Source organism: Pieris brassicae, chromosome 5 (assembly GCF_905147105.1).
Source record: "Pieris brassicae chromosome 5, ilPieBrab1.1, whole genome shotgun sequence".
NCBI classification, from domain to species: domain Eukaryota; kingdom Metazoa; phylum Arthropoda; class Insecta; order Lepidoptera; family Pieridae; genus Pieris; species Pieris brassicae.
The window spans coordinates 5,252,445-5,276,812 of NC_059669.1; the positions used below are offsets into that span (position 1 = coordinate 5,252,445).

General features: G+C 32.3%; 1 protein-coding gene across 2 annotated transcripts in view; it reads right to left on the minus strand.

Annotated features, from left to right (window-relative positions):
- Positions 1–3,458: 3,458 nt before the first annotated feature.
- The window catches only part of LOC123709618, a 38,466-nt gene continuing 17,556 nt past the window's right edge, over positions 3,459–24,368 (minus strand). Inside the window, exons 6-12 of one of the 2 annotated variants that reach the window (XM_045661060.1) lie at positions 22,282–22,459; positions 11,547–11,702; positions 10,329–10,472; positions 8,460–8,525; positions 7,528–7,677; positions 4,814–4,997; positions 3,459–3,813 (exon numbers count right to left, since the gene is read on the minus strand). In XM_045661060.1, the coding sequence (XP_045517016.1) occupies positions 3,728–3,813; positions 4,814–4,997; positions 7,528–7,677; positions 8,460–8,525; positions 10,329–10,472; positions 11,547–11,702; positions 22,282–22,459 (964 nt within the window). In that variant the 3' untranslated portion in view covers positions 3,459–3,727. The remainder of the gene's footprint in view (positions 3,814–4,813; positions 4,998–7,527; positions 7,678–8,459; positions 8,526–10,328; positions 10,473–11,546; positions 11,703–22,281; positions 22,460–24,368) is intronic. The other variant, XM_045661061.1, reaches the window with a different exon arrangement.

The following is a 24,368-nucleotide window of genomic DNA, read 5'->3' on the forward strand; positions in this document are numbered from 1 at the left end:
GTTTTCTCATACACCTTAACAATTCCCATTTGCAAAATGTATTAAGCTCCTCACATTTATATTGCCTCTCTTTGAAACTCTACGAAATGTACTTGTCATTTGTTAAATATAAATTAAATTAAATGTCGCGTTGTTAATAGTTATTATGTTTTAGTTCTTTTATTTGCGAGTATCCAACGCAAGGTACAAGTTATATTGACATTTAGGAATTTGTTTTTCTTCAAGAAATACGTTCTCAATACGTTAACCGGAAATTCCGCTTTCAACCTTGCATTGAATTATTGATCATCTTAGAACATTTCAGCCCAAAAGGACTCAAGTTATAATGGCTTTGCACTCAAGGGACTTAAAGAAAGTCAACGCAGAGATTTGAAGCGGAAAGGAGGATTTGTTATAAACAATAGCTCAATTCTCAAGATACCCATTGGAAGGACGGATTACTAACTCTCATTTCTGATATTAGAATAACGAGAGTACTACTAGTAAGTCTTTATTCTTCACTTAGGAGTTATTTGATAGGACATTTTGCAGAGAAATGAAAAAAATCGGTCATCAAGCGTGCTTTCTTTTTCAATATTTTTACACGTACTAAACACAGTTTTCTAACCCATACCATAATTACTTTGAGGGAAATGGAAAAAAATGAGCTCCGGGCTACAACATTTATGTGCCATTTACACCACATAGTCAATTAAATTAACCTTATGTGTATAAAAATTACGACACACCCTATTATGATTAATTATATTCTATTAACGTTAAAGTATACCGTATAAAATTTCTTTACACAGTAGGCCTAATGTTTTACGTCGGCCAAAGCTAACGAGATATTAAGGATATTGTGCATATATTATATCTATTAATGTACGCACACAAGTTAACGCGTCACCTGGCTGGACCGCGTCATAAAGTGACCCATATTTTAAAAACTATCGATCGACCAACGGCCATATGCATTCTATAAATTAAAGTTGAGAAAGTGTACACTTAGCTGCATTTATTCGTCGCTTATGACGTTCACTTGTTATTTTCTTTATAGGCAAGCGCTCAGTACATACACACGATTTTTGAACATTTTGTCACGTAGTTATTATTTGTACCGTATGAAAATATCAATTACATATAAAATCCATTCGTATCCAACACAAGAAAGGAAGATTTTGTTAGACATAAGGCTATCACTGTTCTTACCGGTACTTAGATGTAAAAATTATAACAAGACATTTTGTTGACTAAACCATACTAGATCTAGGACAATAAACCTCTTCTAGTAACCTGATGCCAAGACCCATATAAGGTTGAACGGCAGCTGGATTATTATTCTACCAACAATTTTTTAGTTAAAATATAATATACGTTATGTACGTAGTATAAACCCTAATAATGTGACGTATACATAAAACCACAAAATTCCTATATGAATAATATTGAACATAATTTTCCTGTATTAATTATTCGTTAGTTCTCTATGTGAAGTGGAACGTGTTATTAGTTATTACGATCAATACAAAGTGAATTTAAAAAATGGGCGAAATGACACACGATAATAATTCAGAAATATACATAAACGAATATGATGAATATCTTATAAGAGAAAAATTAAAAGTTTTCGGTGCCCTCCTTATTTCGGATTGTGTATTAGGTTCCTTGCTGGTCGTAGTATCAGTTGTGGCCACATTTACACTTAAAAGATGGCGAAGAAACTTCAGGAACCAATTATTAATTCAGTTAACCATTGCACATCTTTTGAATAGATTAGTGAATATGTACATTTTTGAATTCACGCCAGATACGTTCACAAACGACCTATTGTTGACTATACATATTTACTCCTTCTTTGTGATACTAATTTTAATAATATTCTTCATCAAACATATGTACGAGAGTCTTATTATAGTTGTAGTGAAAGTGAATAAGAGTGATTTCTACAAAATGACATGCTACTCGTGGTTAATACCGATCCCGATTGCAGCGGTGTATGCTACTTTAGTTGTGTACACAAAATTAGTTGACTGTTGGACGTTCTATTTAATAATCTGTGTTGCATTGAGATGGCCAGTGATGATTGTGGGGACAGCTTTATATCTCAATATCTTGTACAAAGTGTTAACTGATAAGATTCGATATTATGCCAAAGATTTAACAATTATAACGTTTTTGGTATGTTTGGTTATAAATGCTTATACGATAAGTGAAGATGTAAAAAAGCTATGGAGTGAAGATTACTTCCACATCCTTCTTACCGCTATCTTAGGCTTGATACTAGATTTCTTAGTTGTCTGTCTGTATATTATATTATTGTTAAAGGCTCGTAACAATATTGCGGGTTCTAAATCTCATACTGTGAACAATGTAGTATAACCTTTTTGAACTTAAAGACTAAAAAGCTATTTTCAATGTTGACTGATGGAATAAACAAAAACATCTCTCTACAGTATCTAATGCTCACTGCATTGACACACTCTGACTTAGTAATTTACTATTCGGACCTCTGTAAGGGAAAATAGGTTTGCCGATTAGTTGGAACTTCAAAGCAACCTTCGGGGACTTTGGGTGATCCACTAAGAATACCTGTTTCCTAACAAGACTATTAAGATAATTATGTACGATAAACGTTATTCAGAATAAATATTATAAATTGAAGAATATATGATTATAGTTTTAGAATATTTTTTTCTGTTTATTTTATAATAATGAGAGTATGAGAGTAACAAAAAGCACTCAAAAAGTTATGTATGTAAATGATATAATGAATTCAAATTTAAATGCGTAAAAGAGATTATATTTTAATGAGATCAATGAGGACAAAACACGTATAGTATGATTATGAGTATATCGCTCTAAATTACATTTATTAAAAAACAAAAGCGTACAATTGTCTCATACATTCTATTGATTGTTTGTAAGAAATAACTAAAATATTATTATAAAAATGTTTTGTACAGATTATGTAGTGTATTATATTATATCATAGAACAATAAATATTGATTGATAATTTTTGTATTGGGGCATTCTTTAAAAGTAGTTTTCTTAAACATTATTCCGTGTACACAAATTTTTATGATTCTCTGAAGATTGACTAAAGAGATCGATTACTAATAGGTATCACTGCAATATTGTAGTTTCATTATAAAATATTGTAATTACACTCACAGCTGTCGAAGTATGAATATACTATTCGTATTTTTGGGTTTCCTAAAATCGAAATCCCTTGCAATTCTTATACTAAATTAATAATTTGTTCCTCACATACGTATTGCGCATTCTATATGTAGCAAGAGCTCTCGGAATCTTATATATTCATTATTATAGCACTTAATTGCTCAAACTTAAATAATAAAGAGAACAACTGGCGACGTTGTCTAGGCAATCTAATTAATAAACACTGGAAAAGTGCAAGAAATGCGAAATTCACTGTAGACTAAACATACAAATTGGATTAGTAATTAAAACAACATTAAAACTAATTAGAATTTAATTTAAAATCACAAATGTAGGTAATTCAAACATTTTTAACATTGAATCATATTAATTATTGGCCCATAATACTATAACAATGATATACAACTAGATTTATAAATATTGAGTCTAATACTGAAAGAAAATGTTCGGCAGGAACCGAGTACAAATTAAAAACCACCGGTATTTATAACAATTTATTTACAGTTACCGAAACCATTTAACAAAATGTATTTATTGGACGGAATGTTAATTACCGGTATTAACTTAAGCGCAGCTGCAAGCGCAGCGTTTCACGCGTTTTTCGCGCGGCACCAAAGCGTCTACGCTGCGGACAGAGCGGGGCTGCATATCTGTGAAAATTAATTTATATTAGTAATTTAAATAAGTGGTTATAATTATAAGCGACAGGTCATGGCTTCACTGTTTTGAATTTGAAACAGCCGTTCTTGGAATTATCGAGTTTAACGGTAGTATAGATAATTTTGCTTTACACGTAGTTACTAGTTACGTCATGATTTGTGTGTATATTAATTTTAAGAAAAGTGATATTAAAAATGACTATTCAATAAAAAGATAACGTCTTATAAAATTTAAAAATAAAACGAAAAAATTGTTTTAATGCGTAGAATGAAGCTTTCCGAACCTTGATTTCAAGTATCTTACAACCTTTAACATAATTATTGTATGTATATAAGACAATAAAAAATATTCACATCCACACATCAAATAAATAACAATTAACATTATTTTAATTATTAAAACTAATCCTGCTGTTCATTCACGTTTACTATAATACTATAAGATATTGTTTATTAATTGAAAATATTTCAATTGTTATATATTCCAAGAAATCTGATTATAAAGAATATACATTGTCTTATTATTAATTAGTCGATGGTCCTAATTGGATATTTTTCTACACTATATTGTGTTATTTTGTGTACAAAGGAAATAGGTTTTCATACATATGGTGTATAACTGACTAAAGTCACGTTCTGATGTGTTTTATGAGGAATTTAACTTATTCTATACGAAGTATTTCTTTATGTAAAGATGACGTATAAAATTTTTGTCCTGTTTTATAATATTGTATTGGATACAAAGATTGCAAAAAGTGACAATTGGTTTCATTTAAATGTCTAGTACTAGAGTCCAGGACTACTAAGTTAAGGAAGTTATAGGCTCAGTGCTTTAACAGTTTGGTTATAGAAATTAAAAAATAAAAATATAATATTTATTTCTACGCTTTGCATTGAAATTTGAAATCAAAAAAATTAAATGCACAGTAAGAGTGACTCCAAATCTATTGAGTAATAGATAATTTATAGGATAAAAATACATAGTACATACAATGCGGCCTGCCATCCATGTCCTGTGGCAGGAGCAGCGTGCGTGGTGCGCGTGGGGGCTGAGCAGGCGCTTCCTGAGGTTGGTACTGATCTTCTGTCTGCTGCTCTTCATTATGAGACTCTTCGGTTTCGGCTTGAGCAGCGGCCGCCAGAGTATTCATTATTGTCTTTACCTGAAAGACGCGCTGTATAACTTAATATTCCAGAATACTTACTGCATTATTGATTTAATTAATCATCATCAATATAAATAAGCATATTCCAAGCTAAATTGAGAATTCATTACCTAAATACCTATTTAAATATTTGAAGACAAGAAACTATAACTTCTACCTACTACTGTCATTTTACAATTGGAGGGACTTCTGCGATTATAAGTGACATATTAACATAGAATATGACATAATTTAATTTCTTTCAATTACATATATCTTGAAATTTGCATACTAGTTTGATATAGCTATGATATACTCTTTTAATTTATACTTTATAATGTACCTTTAAAGCAAATAAAGAACATTTTAAATATTTAATTGATATCCAATAAAACGTAAATTTTATATAAAATATTAAATATGGTCGAGTCTTAATAATTCATATTAAACCGTAAGTAAGCGTGGGTGGGAAATTTCCTTTATTATATTCTTCATCCTCCTTACCTAGCATAAATAAATTATTACATCCGTTCCCTAGCGACCTTACTTATAAGAATTGCTTTATCGTAAACAGATCTGATTTATATAGAATTTCATGAAAAATAACTGTCTATGCTTTCTAAGGGCAGTCCTTTAATTTTTTCATCATATTCAGGTACTTAATCTATCTAAGATTAAAAATCTACATAATCCGAAATTATTATACCATTAACTTATCATATTATTTTAAGTATGGTTCTAACAATATCAGATACATTAACAATGGAATTAATTAAATATTAGATACAAATAGTGTTAGCTTTTAAGTTTTGATTTCTGTATTTCTGTTTCATAATCATTTGGTAATATGCAAATAGTTGAACAGCCTTCTGTGCCTGATACATTGCAACTTTTTGGGTTTAAGGCATGTCGGTTTCCTCGCGATGTTTTTCTTCGCCGTACAAGCGAATGATAAATGCCACATAGAAATTTCATTGGCGCACAGCCGGGCTCTTAACTACGACTTCTTTTTAAAATCAATAGAGAAGTTTTTATTTTAAAGTATTCACAAGTATTAGTCGCACTCAAAAGTGGCACGGCCCAACCTGTTCTCGAGACAGTTCAGGATTGTTATGAACTGTAAAACGATAACCCAAGCAGGCATTGTTTAATCATGGTATTTTTCAAATATCATTCAATTTGAATCAGTAGTTTAAGAATAGTAACTAAAATCAAAGTTTCAAAATTATGTCACTCAATCACTGACTGACTGACACTAAGGCACTTCTAGCAGACATAGCAATTCAAATTTATAATATAATTAGTGTTGAGTGGATAAGTCAAAGAAAAACTAAACTACGTTGTTTTCATGCGATGGCCAAGTCAATCTATTTATTTGAAATATAAAAGATTTTTTAATATTGACATGGTCACTATAAGATGTTGCTAGGCCAATAACTTAAGACAGAAGGTCTTTAAGTAGGGGCTGAATAAATTTACCGATTTGGATATTACATGGATCTCATAACTTAGTACGATAGAGTAAGTGAATTGCGAGACTTGGTTTTTAACAAGTCATCAAATATAGCTATTTGCCACTCCATTATTAAATTATTATAATTTGTTCAGACTACATAGATCGCTGTTATTGATAAAACAATATTGACAATTTGAATATCTTTGAAATGAACTATGTATATGAGTGAACCTCTGAAAATAGTTTGCCGTGTGGTAATTGGTTAAGTAGACAGACGCTTTGTCACAGAAATAATTTATATGGACTGGTGACTTCGTTTGCGTTGAAATATGTATCTTCGTATACACGATATAGTTGATCAGACTGGCTATTGTATGGGACATATTATACGTCCTTTGTAAATAGCCAGTCTGCGGCCTGTGTAAACGTTCAATGTATCTGTACAGTATATATAGTGTATTGCAGAGTTTTGTTTATTTATTTACGTTTTAAGTTGCTAGGCGGCGTTGCGGGGTCGTCCGAGGAACGCGAGTAATCAAATACCGTCTTCTGAACATAGACCACTGACAGAGTAAAAACACAGTGACTATTTACTTTGGTCCGTTTTAACCCGATACCATATCATAAATATCAATAAGGCAAAAACGGGAATATATACTACACATAAACTATAAAAAAACTTTAGAGTTTATCTAAGATTAACAAAAGATTGCCTTAAACGGCTATCAAATTAAATGAATTTATTACAATGACAAATAAAATGTCTTACGCCATAATTTGTACAAACTTTTTATTATAACCCAACCACGATTCATATGATAATTTATTTATTTTCCCCATCATTATCTTGAAGTACCTACTTTTAAATTACCAATCGGAAAGCTGTAGAAAAGAACGATTTCTTATACTGCTAGTTTGAAAAAAATATTTATTATCATTTTAATTACAAATCATATTTGTATGGTATACCGTAATTAGAAAATACGATAATATAGTACGAGTAAAAAGGCATTTGGTTTAGCCAACTGTATTATAGATACTTTATTAGTGATTGATAAAGAAATTTGACGACTATAATGAGTCATAAATAGTTATTAGTCTCACCTCCTGCATATCATTGTCGATTTGTTGTTCCCTACGTTGATTGTCAATAGCGTCCTGCGCCGTGCGATGGATCAATCTCAGGTCGTCCTGTGTAAGGTCGTACGGGAGATTCATTTGTACCGGGCTGCCTTCCATTTGCATCTTCTGCACCTGGTTTTAATATGTAAGGTATAAGATAATAGTTTGTCAGGTTTAATTTGTACAGTTTTTGTTAGTTTTATCGATGTGCTTTTGAGATAGGTTGTAGGAATTATAAAGCTTATAACTAATTGATGTAATATTTGGGAACATATTTTCCTAGCTGGCGAATTTATTCAAATAATAGCTACACACTTTAACAAGGCTATATGTTGGAGCTCAAGAAATAATCAATTTTTATAAACTTATATAAATAAATTGGGAAAAACATAGGTCCAACTTATATTCTACACAGGTTAATGTTAGTTTAAGCCTCAGGCATCGAATATAAATCGTTTAAGTGTGCCAATAACTTAGCTTAAAGTTGTTAGCACTCATTTTATGATCGATTTATTGCTACTATCGTACTCAATTTTCGGTTAAGTAGGTTCGGAAAGCTCGTGCGGAAACTTGCTTTCAAAGTCAATTATCGGCTTAGAAATTTTGAGCAAAAATTTTCTTTATACAAATATTGTGAAATAATGAAACGTTAAAGATTTGGTAATTGCCTACAATGGTCGATATTTTTATGAATATTCCATCAAAAACAATGTAGAAAATATTTTTTCTTAGATTTTTGTGTAACTAAGCTTCAGCCGAGTTAAATTCTTCTTGCTAAAATTGATTTTCTGGATATTAAGTCCCGTGACTAACCCATGTAGGGCAGATAGAACAGACATATTTCTACGACTATTCCAATATTAAGGGATTAAATTACAGCTTGTGATTATGTTTTAAATGGAAAGTTTTCATACCTCAGGTTGTTCTAATTCTTGCGTAGGTGCAGTTTGTGGGACAAATTGATGAAGAACAGCGGGATGCTGAAAGATTAGGTAATATTTATTAAACTAATGTTGTATTTTATACCTGTGAATATTTAATAAAGCATTTGTTCTAATTAATATAGCCTATATTATGTTTGAGAGCTTGTTCATCATAAATTTGAGTACACACTATGTATTGAATTATAAATCTTGTTAACGGAAGATTGAAGAATTTTATCATTTCTTATATTTCATATACTTTACAAAATACTATGAACAAATATACTGTCTTGTTTTTGTTAACTTGATGTGCAATAACATAGAAAATATCTCGAACAATTTAAGAGAATTAAAACTAAATTAATTTTGACGATTTAACTATTAAGGTAAGAACTGTCCTAACACTTCGCGCGGCTAAACTAATGTTAAATGACACAACCAAAGATATTTATGAAGCACATAACTGTAAGTTGTAATGTAAATGCATATCACAAAGACCTTCTTATCTTTTCTTTAATCATTCTCTTAATATAATTATAAATATCGAAGCTGAATTCTATAATTTTCCAGAAACTTCTTGGACAATTTCAGTCAGATTGAATGGATTAAAAGACAATATAAGACAAGGTAGATCATGATGGAACACATCATTTGATAATCGTTTAACATAGCGAGCGAAGTGGCATGAAAACCTTAGCAATTTATAGGTTTATCAAAAATAGGTCAGAAGAGGATGTAAAATCGATAGGCGTGATGTTTGAGGCATTGCTTCACGTTACAGCTCCGCGTCTGCAACGGAATCATTCGAAACTTATCGTTTTTAACTTTAAAACATGGAGGTAATCTAATTACTTTTATAAAACTTTAAATGTTCTACGTACTACTATGGCATCAAATGCCATACAACAAAAAAGTGGAGAACACAGGTTATTCATATTGGTAATAGGAGACTGGTTGAATTGATTGCTAGAAAACCCTTTGTACTAACCCTGCGTTTGTTCGTTTTTGATACGGAAATGTTATTGTGTTTCTACTTGTAAGCTAGAACTTTTGAAGATAACTTAAATTACACGGCTGTACCCTTCGTAAACAAAGGCTAAGAAACATTTTAATTTAATATATTTTGGAAGTTGATTTGATCGTTACTAATTGACTACTAAGCTAATAGACGTCACGCGATATTATTTGTCCTGTTATTAAATGTGCGTATTACTACTGCCATTTTAAATTGATAAGAATTAAATGTATCATTCAATCTATCTTTTATATATATATATATATATATATATTAAATTTGTTTCTTTTTGTGTTTATTCGTTACACACATTCAAATCTTTCCTCTTTATAATATTGGTAAAGATATAGACAAAAATCATTCATATGAAGTCATTTCTTCCTAATATGATATTTTAAAATATTACAACATTTATGTCAAATGCATTAACCAAAACGAACTCTTTATATTTTCGTTGCCTCAATTAAGATACAAAATACGCTTTTAAAATGAAAGTACTAAAGTGGTGGTAATTACTGATGTGGAAGCAGATAATATAACGGGATCCAACGTTTGATTGTCGTTCTATTGTTCCGATATCTGATATGAATTAACGGCTTATGATTAAGTCATATATTTTTGCTGTGTACTTAAATTTCAATTAAGATTTCCAACTGTAAACACGATATGTCCAGTTATTTTTGGAACTACGGTTGATTTAAATTGCGAAAAAAAAATGTGATTATAGTTATATAATAACTATATTAACGAAAGAAGTTATATGTACCTCGCGTACTTGTATTGACATTCGTGTCACTGACATACTTATTATAAAAAAATACATAAAACTATGATGAAGAACTTACCTCGTCTTGGTCTTGTTGCTGGGCCTGTGGGGGTGGGGCGAAATGTCCCATGGACTCTGGTGGTGGGGCCATGTTCTGGGGGGCAGGGACTGCGATCACGCGCATGCCGCGGGGCGCACCCATTTGTTCCTCTGGGTACATACGCTAAAAAGACAATAACATAAGAGTCTCTTAATAATAGATAGTTATTAGTAACCTAAATTCTTCAATCTTAATCCCTTAATAGTTTTCTAACACACCTGTTCATCAAGTAAAAGTGTCGCAGATTTCGAATGGAAATTAGAAAGTGAACCTGTGCTTGCGAATTTACTAGTGCTCAGTAATAGTTTCCACGTACTCGTAGTTCGCTAATCGAAATGGACATTAGACTCCGTGCGCGAATTCATTTGGATACGTTACGTGGCGACACGAAGGTAAACAGTTCCTCCAACCTAAAGGGAGGATACTCGATACTCTAACAACTGACTGGCCGGCCCTAGTTGTTTATATCTTCAAGAAATGATCTTTAGCGGCCGGAAGAAGTATCTAAGCGCGTTTCTGGGTATGACGGCATAGTAGTGACATTCGTTAAAATTAAACTCAAATCAGACATTTAACATTTTATGTTCAATTATATAGCTTTGTTTTAGTAGTGACTATTATCGAATAAATATTAATGTAAAGAAATCTTCTTCATCTTTTAGTCAATTATCAACAAATTACAAACAAATTTACGTTAATACGTGGGAATCGATTAGAAATAATCAGTCATTAGTGGGGAACCCTGACACAGGTATTTTTTACTGTAAAGGGTTCCTAAATCTTACACATTGTAATTCTAGCTGAACCAGTGAACTTTGAATCTACAGATCTTTGTGTCAAAACATAATATTGTTTTTAAAAACAAACTAAAGAGATCGGACCTTATACTACAGCTATGAGACACAAATCTGAAGGCATCTATAAATATATGACAACCAAGTGACAATTTTTTATTACTAAAACGGAAATCGCGTTTTTATTGGAAAATTCAATTGTCGGATTAAAGATTTTTCTTTACTTATTATTTATGTTTCCCATCATTTAAATCTTCCCTGAACCTCCACAAATATTTTAAAATCATAATAACCCAAATCGGTCCAGCCATTGTCGAGTTTTGGCGAGACAAACGAACAGCTAAAATTGTTTTGCTTTGATTATTGTAAAGAATTTTTTTACAGTATCTTTAGTATAAATTACCTCTTGTTGTTCCTGGTTCTGTGGCACTGGTGGTGGTGCGAAGGGGCCCATATTTGCTGACTGCGCTGAAATATTGGGGATGGGGATCACGCGCTGAATGTGGATGCGCATTTCACGGGGTGCGTTCATCTGCTCTTCTGAGGAGTCCCATGGCATCTGTAAAATTGACAGTTATTAGTGGTTGCTTATTGTTTTATGGTAATCAATATTCACTTATAAAAATAAACATATATATATATATATATTAGTTTAGTAGAAATAGTGAATCTATCCGTAATCTACCTTAACCATGACCTATTTTTGGTCTAGTATTAAAGTTTCACTATTCTTGCCCTTATTAGTGTTGAGGTGAGGGCCAGACACAATGATGCCTTTAATTTGTGTAATAATTACCTTTACAAGCTAATAATTTGTAGGTAGTAGTTACCTAATGGATTCGAAGTCTTCGCAATGAATTTAATAAGCGTTTGGAGGAGAGATGATTAACAATGATAAGCCTGAGAGTCGTCAATTAAAAAATGCACTTCAATTAACATTTACTAAAGATTTGAATATTCACTTCGTCCTACGCTTCCTTAAATAGGTTTTAACTAATTGAATGTGTCAGCCGACTCGTACCGTTCTTTATCATAAAAATTAATACCATTACAATGAACATCTCTACGGCCATATATATTCAGTATGTTTAATTATATGCAAATAGGTATTCATCCAGGAACCTGTCGCGATAACAGGAATGATTAGTGTCCACGAGACACTACGAGTTTTACTCTACAAGTTATATGCAAATCCGCATTTAAATACTAAGGGAAAAATAATTTTAAATAAAGAACAAAGGTAAAAATGAATAAAACATGCCCGTTGCAAACGATGGACTTTACGGTAGGCGAATCATGACACGGAATCAATGACCCGCGAGTTAAAAACAAAGCTAAAGCGCCGCGTGCTCGATATAGGTAACTTTTTGTTTACGTTTTAATGACAGGAATACTATTAAAGACCACGCCTATTGTCAACGGTGTCCAATCTGTTCGAAATTTAAAGGTCTCGAACAGACTGGACGCCGAATTTAGTATCCGATAATATTTATAATCTGTTCCAATTCCAATAGCTTGGCAAATAGTTTCCAAATAGATGTGTAGGATTCGCCTTATTTTATGACTAAATAATGTATACCAAAATCTACGTTGTAAACTCATCATTCTGTATTTGGGAGTGATTCTAAATTCCTTAAAAGAAAAATGATGTCTTATATGAAATATATATGTACTTTATTTTTTCCAAATTAGATGACAAAGGGTTGTTAGGCACCCATATTATTATTATTATCATGTCTAAACCGTTATCCTGTAGCCCAATAAGTTATGAGTGACCAATCAAGTTTATTAATATTCAAGCAACAAGTGTTTGATTAATGCGGAACTATTTAATAAAATCACGGAAGAGATGACTCTGTATTGTCCATGTAACCTTACGTTGTTGGTTAGGCATCAGTTATCGCCAATAAATCTACAGCACAGCGCCGTGTAGTTTGGCGGTAGCGGCATGAATTTAAACCTCTAAATGAATTGTTTCCCATTACTATAATACTGTATTGTTCATCAAAGTTCAAGTACAGAAATATATTTAAATACAAAGCATATCAATTTGTATTAATTCAAAACAAGTAATAAGGTTGATATTTCAAATATGATCGTAATTTATCAGCGTGTGATTAGAAAGCGAGTCGCGTTTAGTGGCGCATAGGCCGCTTGTTAATAAAATTGAATATTTTTATTTTCCCAAAAGATTGCACGGATTAAACAATTATTTAAACAATTCCAAGCACCAGCTGGTTTCACGTCATAAGTTTACAACGTAATTAATACTTTTATAATGTTTCCGTGTTTCCGAAATAGTTGCATCCGGTAGTATAACAAAGACCGCATTGATAAATCTGCTTTTAAAATCCGGTGTAGATAAAACACCGTTGCTATATCGAAAGTATGAACAAGGCATATCCGTTCAATATCGCGTCTCATTTACATGTTATATTCATTTAATGTCGCCTAAGGTAATAAATTCAACGTTAATGGGCTATCTACTTTCGTAGATTTCTTTCACTTTATATACGCTTCAATATTTAATATCGAATATTCAGTTTTTTACTTTCTCGTAAATTTTTGTACATCTACACTTCTCTGTCGCAATTTACGTAATCGTCGATTTTTAATGCTTTATAAAAGATGTTTACTTCCTGTATGTTTTCTATGTTCATTTTGAGGGTGACCTCGCATTTTCAGTTCCGTAATATGTGGATTGACTTCAGGCGGTGGTAACAAAGGTGTACGATAATGGAATATTAATTTTGATCTTCATTTAGGAAACACGTTATAATCTTTCATATCAGATATTAGACGAATTATTTCTGAAACTACGTTAAATGCATTTATGCATTAGAATCCTTGAATAAATCGTGTACAAACTTCTGAGCCATAAATGAGCAATTTAAAATGGTCATGCACTGAGTAAATTAAAGTAATGCCTTCAACTGCATGATAAATTGACGAATTTATATATATTTTTATACAAAGGTAATATTTAAAAATTACCTAAGTTTGAATATATGTTGTAATAATAAAATAAACCCAGGAATAAATCTACAGTTATTATTATAATGAGCCTACTCTTTTAATTACATTATATTATTGTGATTTAAATTAAATTTAGAGAATCTCACTGATTTATTATCTGTCGCATTTAAAAACTTTAATCAAAATATAACCTTGAAAAAGGCAATTGAAAACTTTACAATTATAAACAAAACACGGGAGATATCTTCTTGTTTTTAAACTGATTCATTATAAATTATATATTTAAATCTTCGGTTTAAGAAAATGCAATCTTTGCTAACCACACGTGTGATAATTACCTTGCAGCTAAATACTGTAAAGAATAAATGGAACAAGGTTCATAAACACATCAAGAACATCTTTAATATAAATAATATCTTATAATAATACAAAATCGAGGCAGTGTCTGCGATGAAAGTGCGATGGCCTCAAATCACAACTCGCCTAATATTGACCCGTCTGAACAATAACCGACCAAGTTCATGAGCAGCAAAATTGTAAGTACAAAAAAATCTCTTCAAATTGGGAACGTATTATCGATCGCTGGTTATATAAAAAGTAAGGATGGCGCGCGCGGCTCAAACAGTCAACACACACCGCAACATGTACGCGTATCTCGCGCTCCTTGTTGCGCTATCCGCTCAGAGCATCGCTGAGCTTGCGCCGCCGCGAGACCGACTCGGGTACGAGAGAGAAATAGTCTCATCGAGCTATAAACAAACAGCTAAACTACGCGACTTTATACTCAATGAAGAATACATAAATAATCATAAAAGCAAATCAAAACTTATTACGAAATATAGACCGGACGAGGCAGTTGCTGCCGACAACGTTATCTTAGAATCGAATGTGGTCAAGATTGTTAGGCCTAGAAAATTGGAGGCTGGCGAGTTGGTGAGGCAGCGGCGTGGATACAATTTGGAAAATGTTAACGTTCCTGCAAGATATCCATACCTCCCAGTACCGCGGTATAATAGATTTCGCCGTTGGGGCTAGTGGCATGGCAAATGTCAAGGCTGCGATGAAGCTAAGTCAAAACATATTTTTTAATGACGCGGGAAGGTTTCTTGTGCAGTTCTATCGATGAGACTTCTTGAGTGTGTGAGTAGTGTAAGTGGCTGTGATTGAACACTGCAGATGACTGTATAAATGTTCAATTGTCAAACTTTTGACAATGCGATTGCATGAGGTATCATAATGTGTAATTTAAATTTATTTGGAAATTATATAGTACTTAGAACTTGGCCTTTTTATTTATATTATTTACGAAGATTGTTGTGTTAAACGAGTGTCTGGAAATACTGAAGAATATTAATACTTATCTCTTTCTCTAACAATAACACGTCAAACATGCTTATAATTGAGTACTTTTGTATATATCGCAAATTAAATAAGTTTAATTATACACTTACAATTAAAATAATGCATTAATGGAAAAAATATTTTCAACAAACCCAATTAAGCAGTCAACTGCATCGATGTCACGAAGACCACAATACGTGAAAAACTTGTTAAATTACACTCTAATTATACATATACAACATAAATTCCAGCGATAAATAGCAATTATACAACTTGTCACTTGCATCATTTGTGTTATGAGCCTTAGAATATATTTCATTCAAGGTAAACTGCAATATACAAATTATAAATTTAGCCATTACTTGTATAAGATTTATAAATTCTCATATTTTTGTATCGTTTTCGTGGCAATTTTTCTAAAACGCGTTCGACTTTTTACATCATACGTCAAGGCATTCCGGTTTCCTCACGATGTTTTCCTACACCGTACAAGTGAGAGTTTAATATGCACATAGACATAAAATTGGTGTGCAGCCGGAGATCGTACCTAAGACCTTAGGCATAAGCCGCTAATCTAGGACTGGACGCGTACTCGCATAGATTTCATATATGAATTCTTCAACAAATAATATTCTTATTAAAACCAGTAGTGAGATTTGCGTCTTTAATTAATTTTTTCAAGGTTATAATATGTAATCGTAGATAGACACGAGGTGTGTAAGTCCGCAAAATGTTGACTTTAACCCCTATATTAAAAGTGATTTATTTAATTAGAATCTGAATTTCTTATCTATAATTGAAATCATTATAACGTAACTTCCTTCTTATCCCGAGAAGTACCATTGTCAAGGTAATCAACCCGCGACAAAATTATATTTTGATTTCTATATCATACCCATAGCAAAAACCGACCAATTCAAAGTTTTTGTTGCTAGTTTTTCGGCTCGCAAAAACTAGGACGTGATGCGCACTTTAGATGTTTCTATTGTTATTCTATACATCCCAATAAGGCGACTGATATTTTTTAATGATTTTAATCTCAAAAATTGCCAAAACAATGGGAGCGCCAAAAATAAAATTTGACAAGTAAATGACCTCCACTGAGTGCATTAACACTTCAAGTAAACAATAGTAGTGGAATTCTTAACTATGATTAGCTCTGTTGTCAATGTTCACACCTGTCTCTATTATAAACTATGCAAATGTTTGTACCTACCTTACAATACCCATGAGAATTGTCTTTATTAACTTGGTATGTAAAGTCTCGTGACGACGAGTATAGCTAGATAATATTTTTTCTTAAGAAACAGTGTGGGCCTTCCGAAACCTTTAAAACGCCTTGTCTAACAGTTTATAATTGCGTGACTACTTCAAAGGAGGCTTAAAAGTCTTACAAATATATAAACAATAATTTTCACGAATAGACCTTTGGAATGCTTTACAAGAGCCATGATCGCCGAGAGTCGAAATTCTATAGATAATAATAATGTATGAAACTCGTGATTCGAAGACATAAATTATTTAAATTAATACTCCCGTAAGCTAAATATCTTAATTATAATTAATGTCCGTAGTAACGACAAAACAACCACAAATGCATGCATTTTAACAAGCCAGAAATTAAAATTTGTCACTTTTAAGCAAGATAAAATGGAAATGTATGATATCTACATAAATGAAATTATTCTGAATATAATGATCGCAATAATGCAAAATGCATTTAGAATTGAAAATATTAAAAATTCAAGACGCGATCATAGCGCATACCTGAAGCGAGTATTGGAAAAAATAAGTTAAAATTAATTAGGATTCTCATGTAATGCTCCAACGGCTTGCAAAGTCGAGGGCAGTAAATAGGGCGTTTACCTACCGCCCTTCAACTTAAACGCAATTACAATCCCGAGAACATCCAACAAAGAAAAGTGCAAAATTTTAACAATTTATATTAAGTACGTATTCTAAGAAATGTTATTCAAAAACTTTGATTATTAAATTATAATAAAATTATTTATATTCATCTCTTGACTGTAACAAGTTATTTCATTAAAGGAAAAAATCTAATAAGCAATCTGAGAAGTAGATGTTAAAAATAAGATATATTCTTTATATATCTAAATGAAAATATAGATGGAAAATAATGAGGGAAGGCAACGCAAGCATGTCCTAAATATAAAACGTGATAATAAAATTATACTTATATTTGCATACGTGTACCTGACACATCGTTATTACGATTCAAACTACCCCCTAACGGTGTCTCAAGGTTTCATTCGCGTTAATTCGGTCTGTTTTAATTAGGTAAACGATTCATATTAATTGAGGTAGATTTCTTGGATACAATTCTTAGGAAGATAGTATACTACAATCATCCGGTAAAGAGATAACAAAAAAGGAGGATTTAAGCCCGGTCAGGCTTTTCGTAAATTTAGGCCTTAAAAGATGTCTCCATAGTTCTTATTAACCTTAGCCTAACGGAAAAATTAATTGAATAAATATAAATAAGTAGATTATCATCTTCGTGTCTCGGAAATACACTGTCAATATTTCACGCTAAGTCTGTGACTTATCTGAGCAAATATTACACAGATAATATTTGCATATTTCAGAGTAAATCATTCCGTGTTTAAAATAGGCTACATAAAAATGTACACGTTTTAGGATACAACAAATCTATCAAAATTTTATGGACCTTAGATTTTTTTTCATTAATTATTTATAGGTAAGAAAAGTGATAACTTCTTTCTTTCAAAGCAGCTTTCTTGCTGGCTTTCAAAGGAAATACCCAAATACAAGTGGCACACATACGTTCGTATTTAATATGCCTCAATGTCAACAAAGCCTGAGCTAACTTCAAAAGACAGTACAGTTATGTGGTTATTGAAGATGAAATTGCAATTGCCCTACTGACATCTTCATTGTATTGTGTACATCTTGTACCGTTATAAAGCCTCGATATACCAAGGCATACAAGCTACATCTCAAACAAATCTGTGTCAATATATTTTCTTACATTAAGAGATAATTTATTCTGATTTTTTGTACAATATGCAAACAAACAGGAGGCTCATCTGATGATAAATCCATTAGCAGTCACAACACAGTTTCAAGTGCATTGCAAGGCTTTAAAGAATTGGTACGCTCTATACATTAAGTTCTCATCTCGAATTGTTTCAAAAATAACTAGACTAAAAAATCGTCGTATTGTCGTAGACGTCCATAAATAAATAAAAAAAATTATTACAAAAACATACATATGTATATATGTGCTCTTCTATCAGAACACCCTTATACAGTAGCTAAAAGTGTATTGTAGAAATCTGTGACATTCTAGATTACATGTTTAGTAGCAAAAACAATTTCATGTTACTCCCATAAAAATAATTTTAAGTGTAAATACTTGTGCTTAATTCAATACACAACTAAGCGTTTTAAGGCACATTTTACCGCGCACCGCTACTATCTGAAACCAGAGCGGCTGGTTTGTAAGTATTCGACAAGTCTAGAGTAAAAAGTGTTGAGACTTAACGTTAAGTGTGTCTCCTATTTGTCATTTTGGATTTGACATATATGAGTCACACAAAGCGATTAGTATTGACTCTGAACCTTTAAAACGATATATGTATATACATTGATGACGATTAAGTAAACGCGTTTAATTCTTTTGTCTGGAGTGACCATGAGTCATAAATGTGAAGCACTTCCAAACAAAGACATAATATGTTATTTATTATATACGATATACAAAATTAAGAACACTAGATGAACTTAATTTACTATTAGATAAAATTTGCTATTTAGTATTTTTTTAACTAATTGGATTTGTATTGTTATAAACTGTTGACGGAATGACAAAAAAACGGATACAAAATCTAAACAGCCTTCTACGTGAGCTCATTACTCGATTTAAATTTGTCAAACATTACTTACTATAATTATAAATCGTAAGACGTATGAAACATTATTTTAATCGTACTTTGATACATCTTTATTCGCTTTATTGATTAATCTTTTCGTTTTTTTACTGAAAATCTCACCTAATTCATACTTAGACGGAAATTATCTTGTTTTTACTCTATCTGTGTCATAAAAAAAGCTGTCTGTTAATCAATAATATTTTACCCGACCAAAACACTATATACTACGCCGCCTCGTTATTTCCAAATTAAATTGTTGTTTATATTACATCAATATTTCGAGTTAGTTTATTCCCACGTATTTTTTGACAAATTATCTAAACACTCGTGAATAATCAAACTCGTGATACGTTAATTTAAAACCGAACATAGTTAAGAACATAGGATTTGGTACTAATATGTAATGTAAATTAAATGATAAATAGTGTGCAAGTGTAAAATAATGCCCAGAGATCCAATTTAATCAATATTAATTACGTAAATCAATACCATTTGTATTATGCTTACCTAATATACACATATACATAATTCATTGCATTCAACTTTGTATGTTCGATAATTACACTGGTTATAAGTACTTAAATTGCATAATTTTGAGCTTTTTGGATGCGAAAACCGGTGTGAGGACATTGACCTTGCGTACCTGAAATACGTCTTTATACGCAGTTATGTTATAAATAAAACGAAGGTTATTTAGTTAACTTAGTAATATGATGTATTAGTACTATGATGATTGATATAATATGTAATTAGTAAGTGTGAGGTCTCGTTATTCACACATTTTTGCATATCTTAAAAAATTGTCCATATAAGCCAACTAAGTTATCAGTCGTATGGCCCTGACATACGGGATTCTTAGTCATAGAATATGCTAGTGCTCAACCTAACAGGAGGCTCACGTGATGGTAAGTGTTAAATATGGAGACTGCCAGAATGCTCGCCAGTGCGTTGCGGACCTTGGAAGAGCGGTATGTTTCTTCTTTAAGGACCGTAAGTCGTATGTAACACTGTACTATTTTTCCAAATAGTTTTAAGTAATCACTTTCACATTTACAATACATCTCCATAAATTAGTTGCCTACGGAAGTGTTAGTTCGCGCTTGAATTGTATATCCGAGTGTGTAGTATTTGAAGTTAAAGAAGCTTTAGAGCTCCAAAGGTAAACAACATAAAACTCTAGGTCCGTGATCATATAATTAACAATATAGCTAAACCTCATACAATAATCCAAGCAAAAGCACGTTGTTGGACATATTTACCGGTTTTATTTCATTATTTACACATAAATGAAAAATAAAACCTGACTTCGAGTAACGTGATACTTTAATAAATGAAAATTTATATAGAGATGATAGGACTCGATTATTATCTGTAAGATTCACATAATTTACCTTTAATATTAACACATTTCCTTAATGTTTATGAGTATTACCAGAATTAGTATAGAATAGAGAAGAATAGAAATACATTTATTTCCCTGGTTCATATGTTACATTATGTCCACAGGTCGATAGATTATGCCGGCCTGTAGGTGTTTCAGCTACTCACAGTCTACCTATTTTTGTCTTAGAGAAATTAATATATAATATATAAGTGTCGTACAGTGTGTGCTGTGAGTTGAAGAATTAGTAATCAGCACATCATGTCATTCGGAGAATTCACGAAATTCTATTGATCTCATTTTGAGTTCGATTCGATTGTGAATTTCACACAGATTTCTATGCGAATAAATTTATCTCGATTTACTCTATAATTCTCGCTATGGAGCGACTAGTGTTAACCAACTGCTGGAAATGATAGTTGTAGTTCTACAATGGGCATAACCTCCAAACGGATCGAAGAGATCTGAAATATAATTGCTTTTTATTTTTAAATAATTTCTTACTACCTTATAATAGCTGTATTTCATCCACGACGTAATAATACTTTTTCTGGTTTCGGTTCGATTAATGCTATCTGACTTAAAATGAAAGCTGACTCCGTGACCCATGTTGGGGTTACCATAACGCAAAAAAAGTTTGAAAAACTGATTTTACAAATGTTAAATACAAAAATTAATAAAGTTAATAAAAAATATTTTATTTGTTAAACCAAACAGTATATTCAAGTTATTTTATAAATTTTAAATAAAAAATTCAATAACGCTACAAGCCAATATGGCTAGTGGCTTCAGATTGTATATATTTCTTTCAAAATTTTATTTGATTTATATATTTAGACAGGCACAGAGTCTATAAAATAAAATTTTGTCTTTCTCTATAAAATGACGTTTTCAAGTATGGTCATGCATCATACTTGAAAACGGGTGCTACTTGTGTTGACTGGTCGGACTTGAATTCGTGTATGCGGTGATGTTAGTTATTTCGACTATGTATTTGCGTGTTGTTCCCACGAGAACGTAAGTGCGTGCTCCTATTTCACCATACCTCCTGCTGATAGAGGATCTCTGACAACCTGAGACAAATCCTTGTTTTTAATTGTTTTATTATTATTTATTACTTAAGATGTCATGTGGAACATGATGTAATGGAGAGTTTATTGCCAGTTCTTCTGTTCTGCGCCCTTGATTTGAGAACTGGCAGTAAATACAAAATTAGAAGCATTTAATGTATATTTCTTTTTTTTTGACGTTCATAAGTTACCTATATGAATAAATGATTTTTGACTTTGGACTTTAACACAGAAGATCTTTCGTCATATCACCAATTATTGGGTTTAAGACATACCGGTCTCCTCACGATATTTTATTTCAGCGAATATGTTGTGTGTTATTATGTTACTTGCTTAGTAAGATTACATTAGTGCATACCACACCACAGCATCAGGGCTGAGACTTACACGCTTTAGGTACTAGGTCAACGTTTTTTATTAAGGAAGGAGGTTCCTAAAAAGGCACGATCTACTTACGGGTAGCGGGAATGGCGCAGGGTGACGCTGTAGCGGGGCGAATGGGCCTCTGGGTTCTGGAGCCGGAGCTGGCATGGGCTGTCTCTCTGGTTGTGGTCTGATTGGGAGACGGACTGGTCCAGACAATGGGAAGGCGAACACTTGCGATTGCGGGTCAGGGAAAATAGGTGGCATGGGTCTAGAACAAATAAATTTGTTATAAATCTTATAAGTTTATCTATGGCTTAATGATAAAACGTAAGAGGCATACAAGGCGATTCATTTTCGGTTGCAAACTTCAGTAATATGTGCAGTAGGGCAATACTTGAGTCTAAATATAAATTAAAACCGAAACAATTGCGTTTCGTACTTTCTTCTAGTTTTCGCGTTTATCTGATAATTCCAAATACTGAAAGGTATAGTCAGCACAATGCCATTTTTAAAAGATATAAAATATGGAAATTAAAGCTTCAGAATTATAATACTCTAAATAACACACGACAACTATACATCATTCCTCTCTAAGGGCCAAATAAGTACAATAGAATCAGGGTATGAAATATTTACATGCGTTGAGAAATACTCCGTATAAACGACAAGAAACCCAAAGCCCCGGGGATATATCGCCTAGCAACAACTCCTACGTAAAATATATTTTCTATTCAAAATTATACTAGACATAAAAGCTCTACGTACATTCATCAGATAAGTTATATTAAGGAATTTGTTTGAGTCTCGTTTATTCATTAGTCAGTAAACACTTTAAATTATACATAAGATTTCTTTGACAGTTATCAATTTCATTCATTAGCGTAAGTGAACAATAATAGTATTTCACTATAAAAGTAGTTTTTTATACTCAGGCTACTAGGTTGAATATACCTAGTAGCCTATGTATCAAAAAACTCGAAAAAATTGAACGACCTAGGAAAGCAAAGTTTAATAAAGGAATAATGACGCAATGTGTGTAACAATACAAATATACACTTTACAAGTACGCGGTTAAGTGTATATCACTACTATAACATTGTACCCTTTTACCGACAAACCCTTCTTAATATTTGAAATATAAAGATGAATCAGTGGCGCTACAACCTTTTTAGGTCTGGGCCTCAGATGTCTGTATATGTTTCATGATCATTCGAATTCGGAGGCTGATCACACGCCGTCAACTTTTGGTTCTAAGGCAAGCCGGTTTCCTCACAATGTTTTCCTTCACCGTTCGACCGAATGTTAAATGCGCACATAGAAAGAAAGTCCATTGGTGCAGAGCCGGGGATCGAACCTACGACCTCAGGGATGAGATTCGCACGCTGAAGCCAGCAATAAACCAAATTCAGCGGGAATAGGGGTTTAAACAGAACTATAGGTAACATCAGCCAGCATTTACAGCTAGACTACGCAATATTTTTAGTATGGCCGGATGAATGTTTAGTGTCCCAGCCGTATGGCCGGAACGATCGCTTTGCATTTTGCAATCAAAAATACTGCAATATTTCTCAGCCATATTATTGCTGTCTCGCTTTACGGCCTAAGTGCGTCCCTTTTCCATGCTACGTGAAGTTTGCCACGATTCATTCGAGTAGCACTATGTGTTTGTTTTTGTTTATTTTGGTTGTAAGTACTAGCCAAGCCATGTACTCGTATGTAGACCGTGTGAGGACAAAATAATGAGGCATAACAGTATACTGTTGCAGAAATATTGCCGAGATGTACATTTTTCAGCCATCTGCTGTATTAAAATGTTTTTTGTATTTTCGGGATATACTCGGTGATGTGCCCGTGTAGTGAATGTAGCTAGTTCAAAAAAGTTGTTGTTGTTAAACGAGAATAATTTATCGGTTAAAATATCTATATGGGGTATAATATTAAAATTAATTTGAAATTCGCAGTGACCTTGTATACACAAGACACTAACGAAAACGTATTTCTTAGGTACAGTTACAACATAACACACAACTGTGGGTGTAATACACATCGTAAACATATAATGTTTAATTTTTTTATGAGAAAAAATCTTTCTTTCCTCACTTTCTTTTTAATTATTATTTTATTTTATTATACTCATCCCTGTCACGCAGTTGATCAAACATTATATAGAGGCCGAT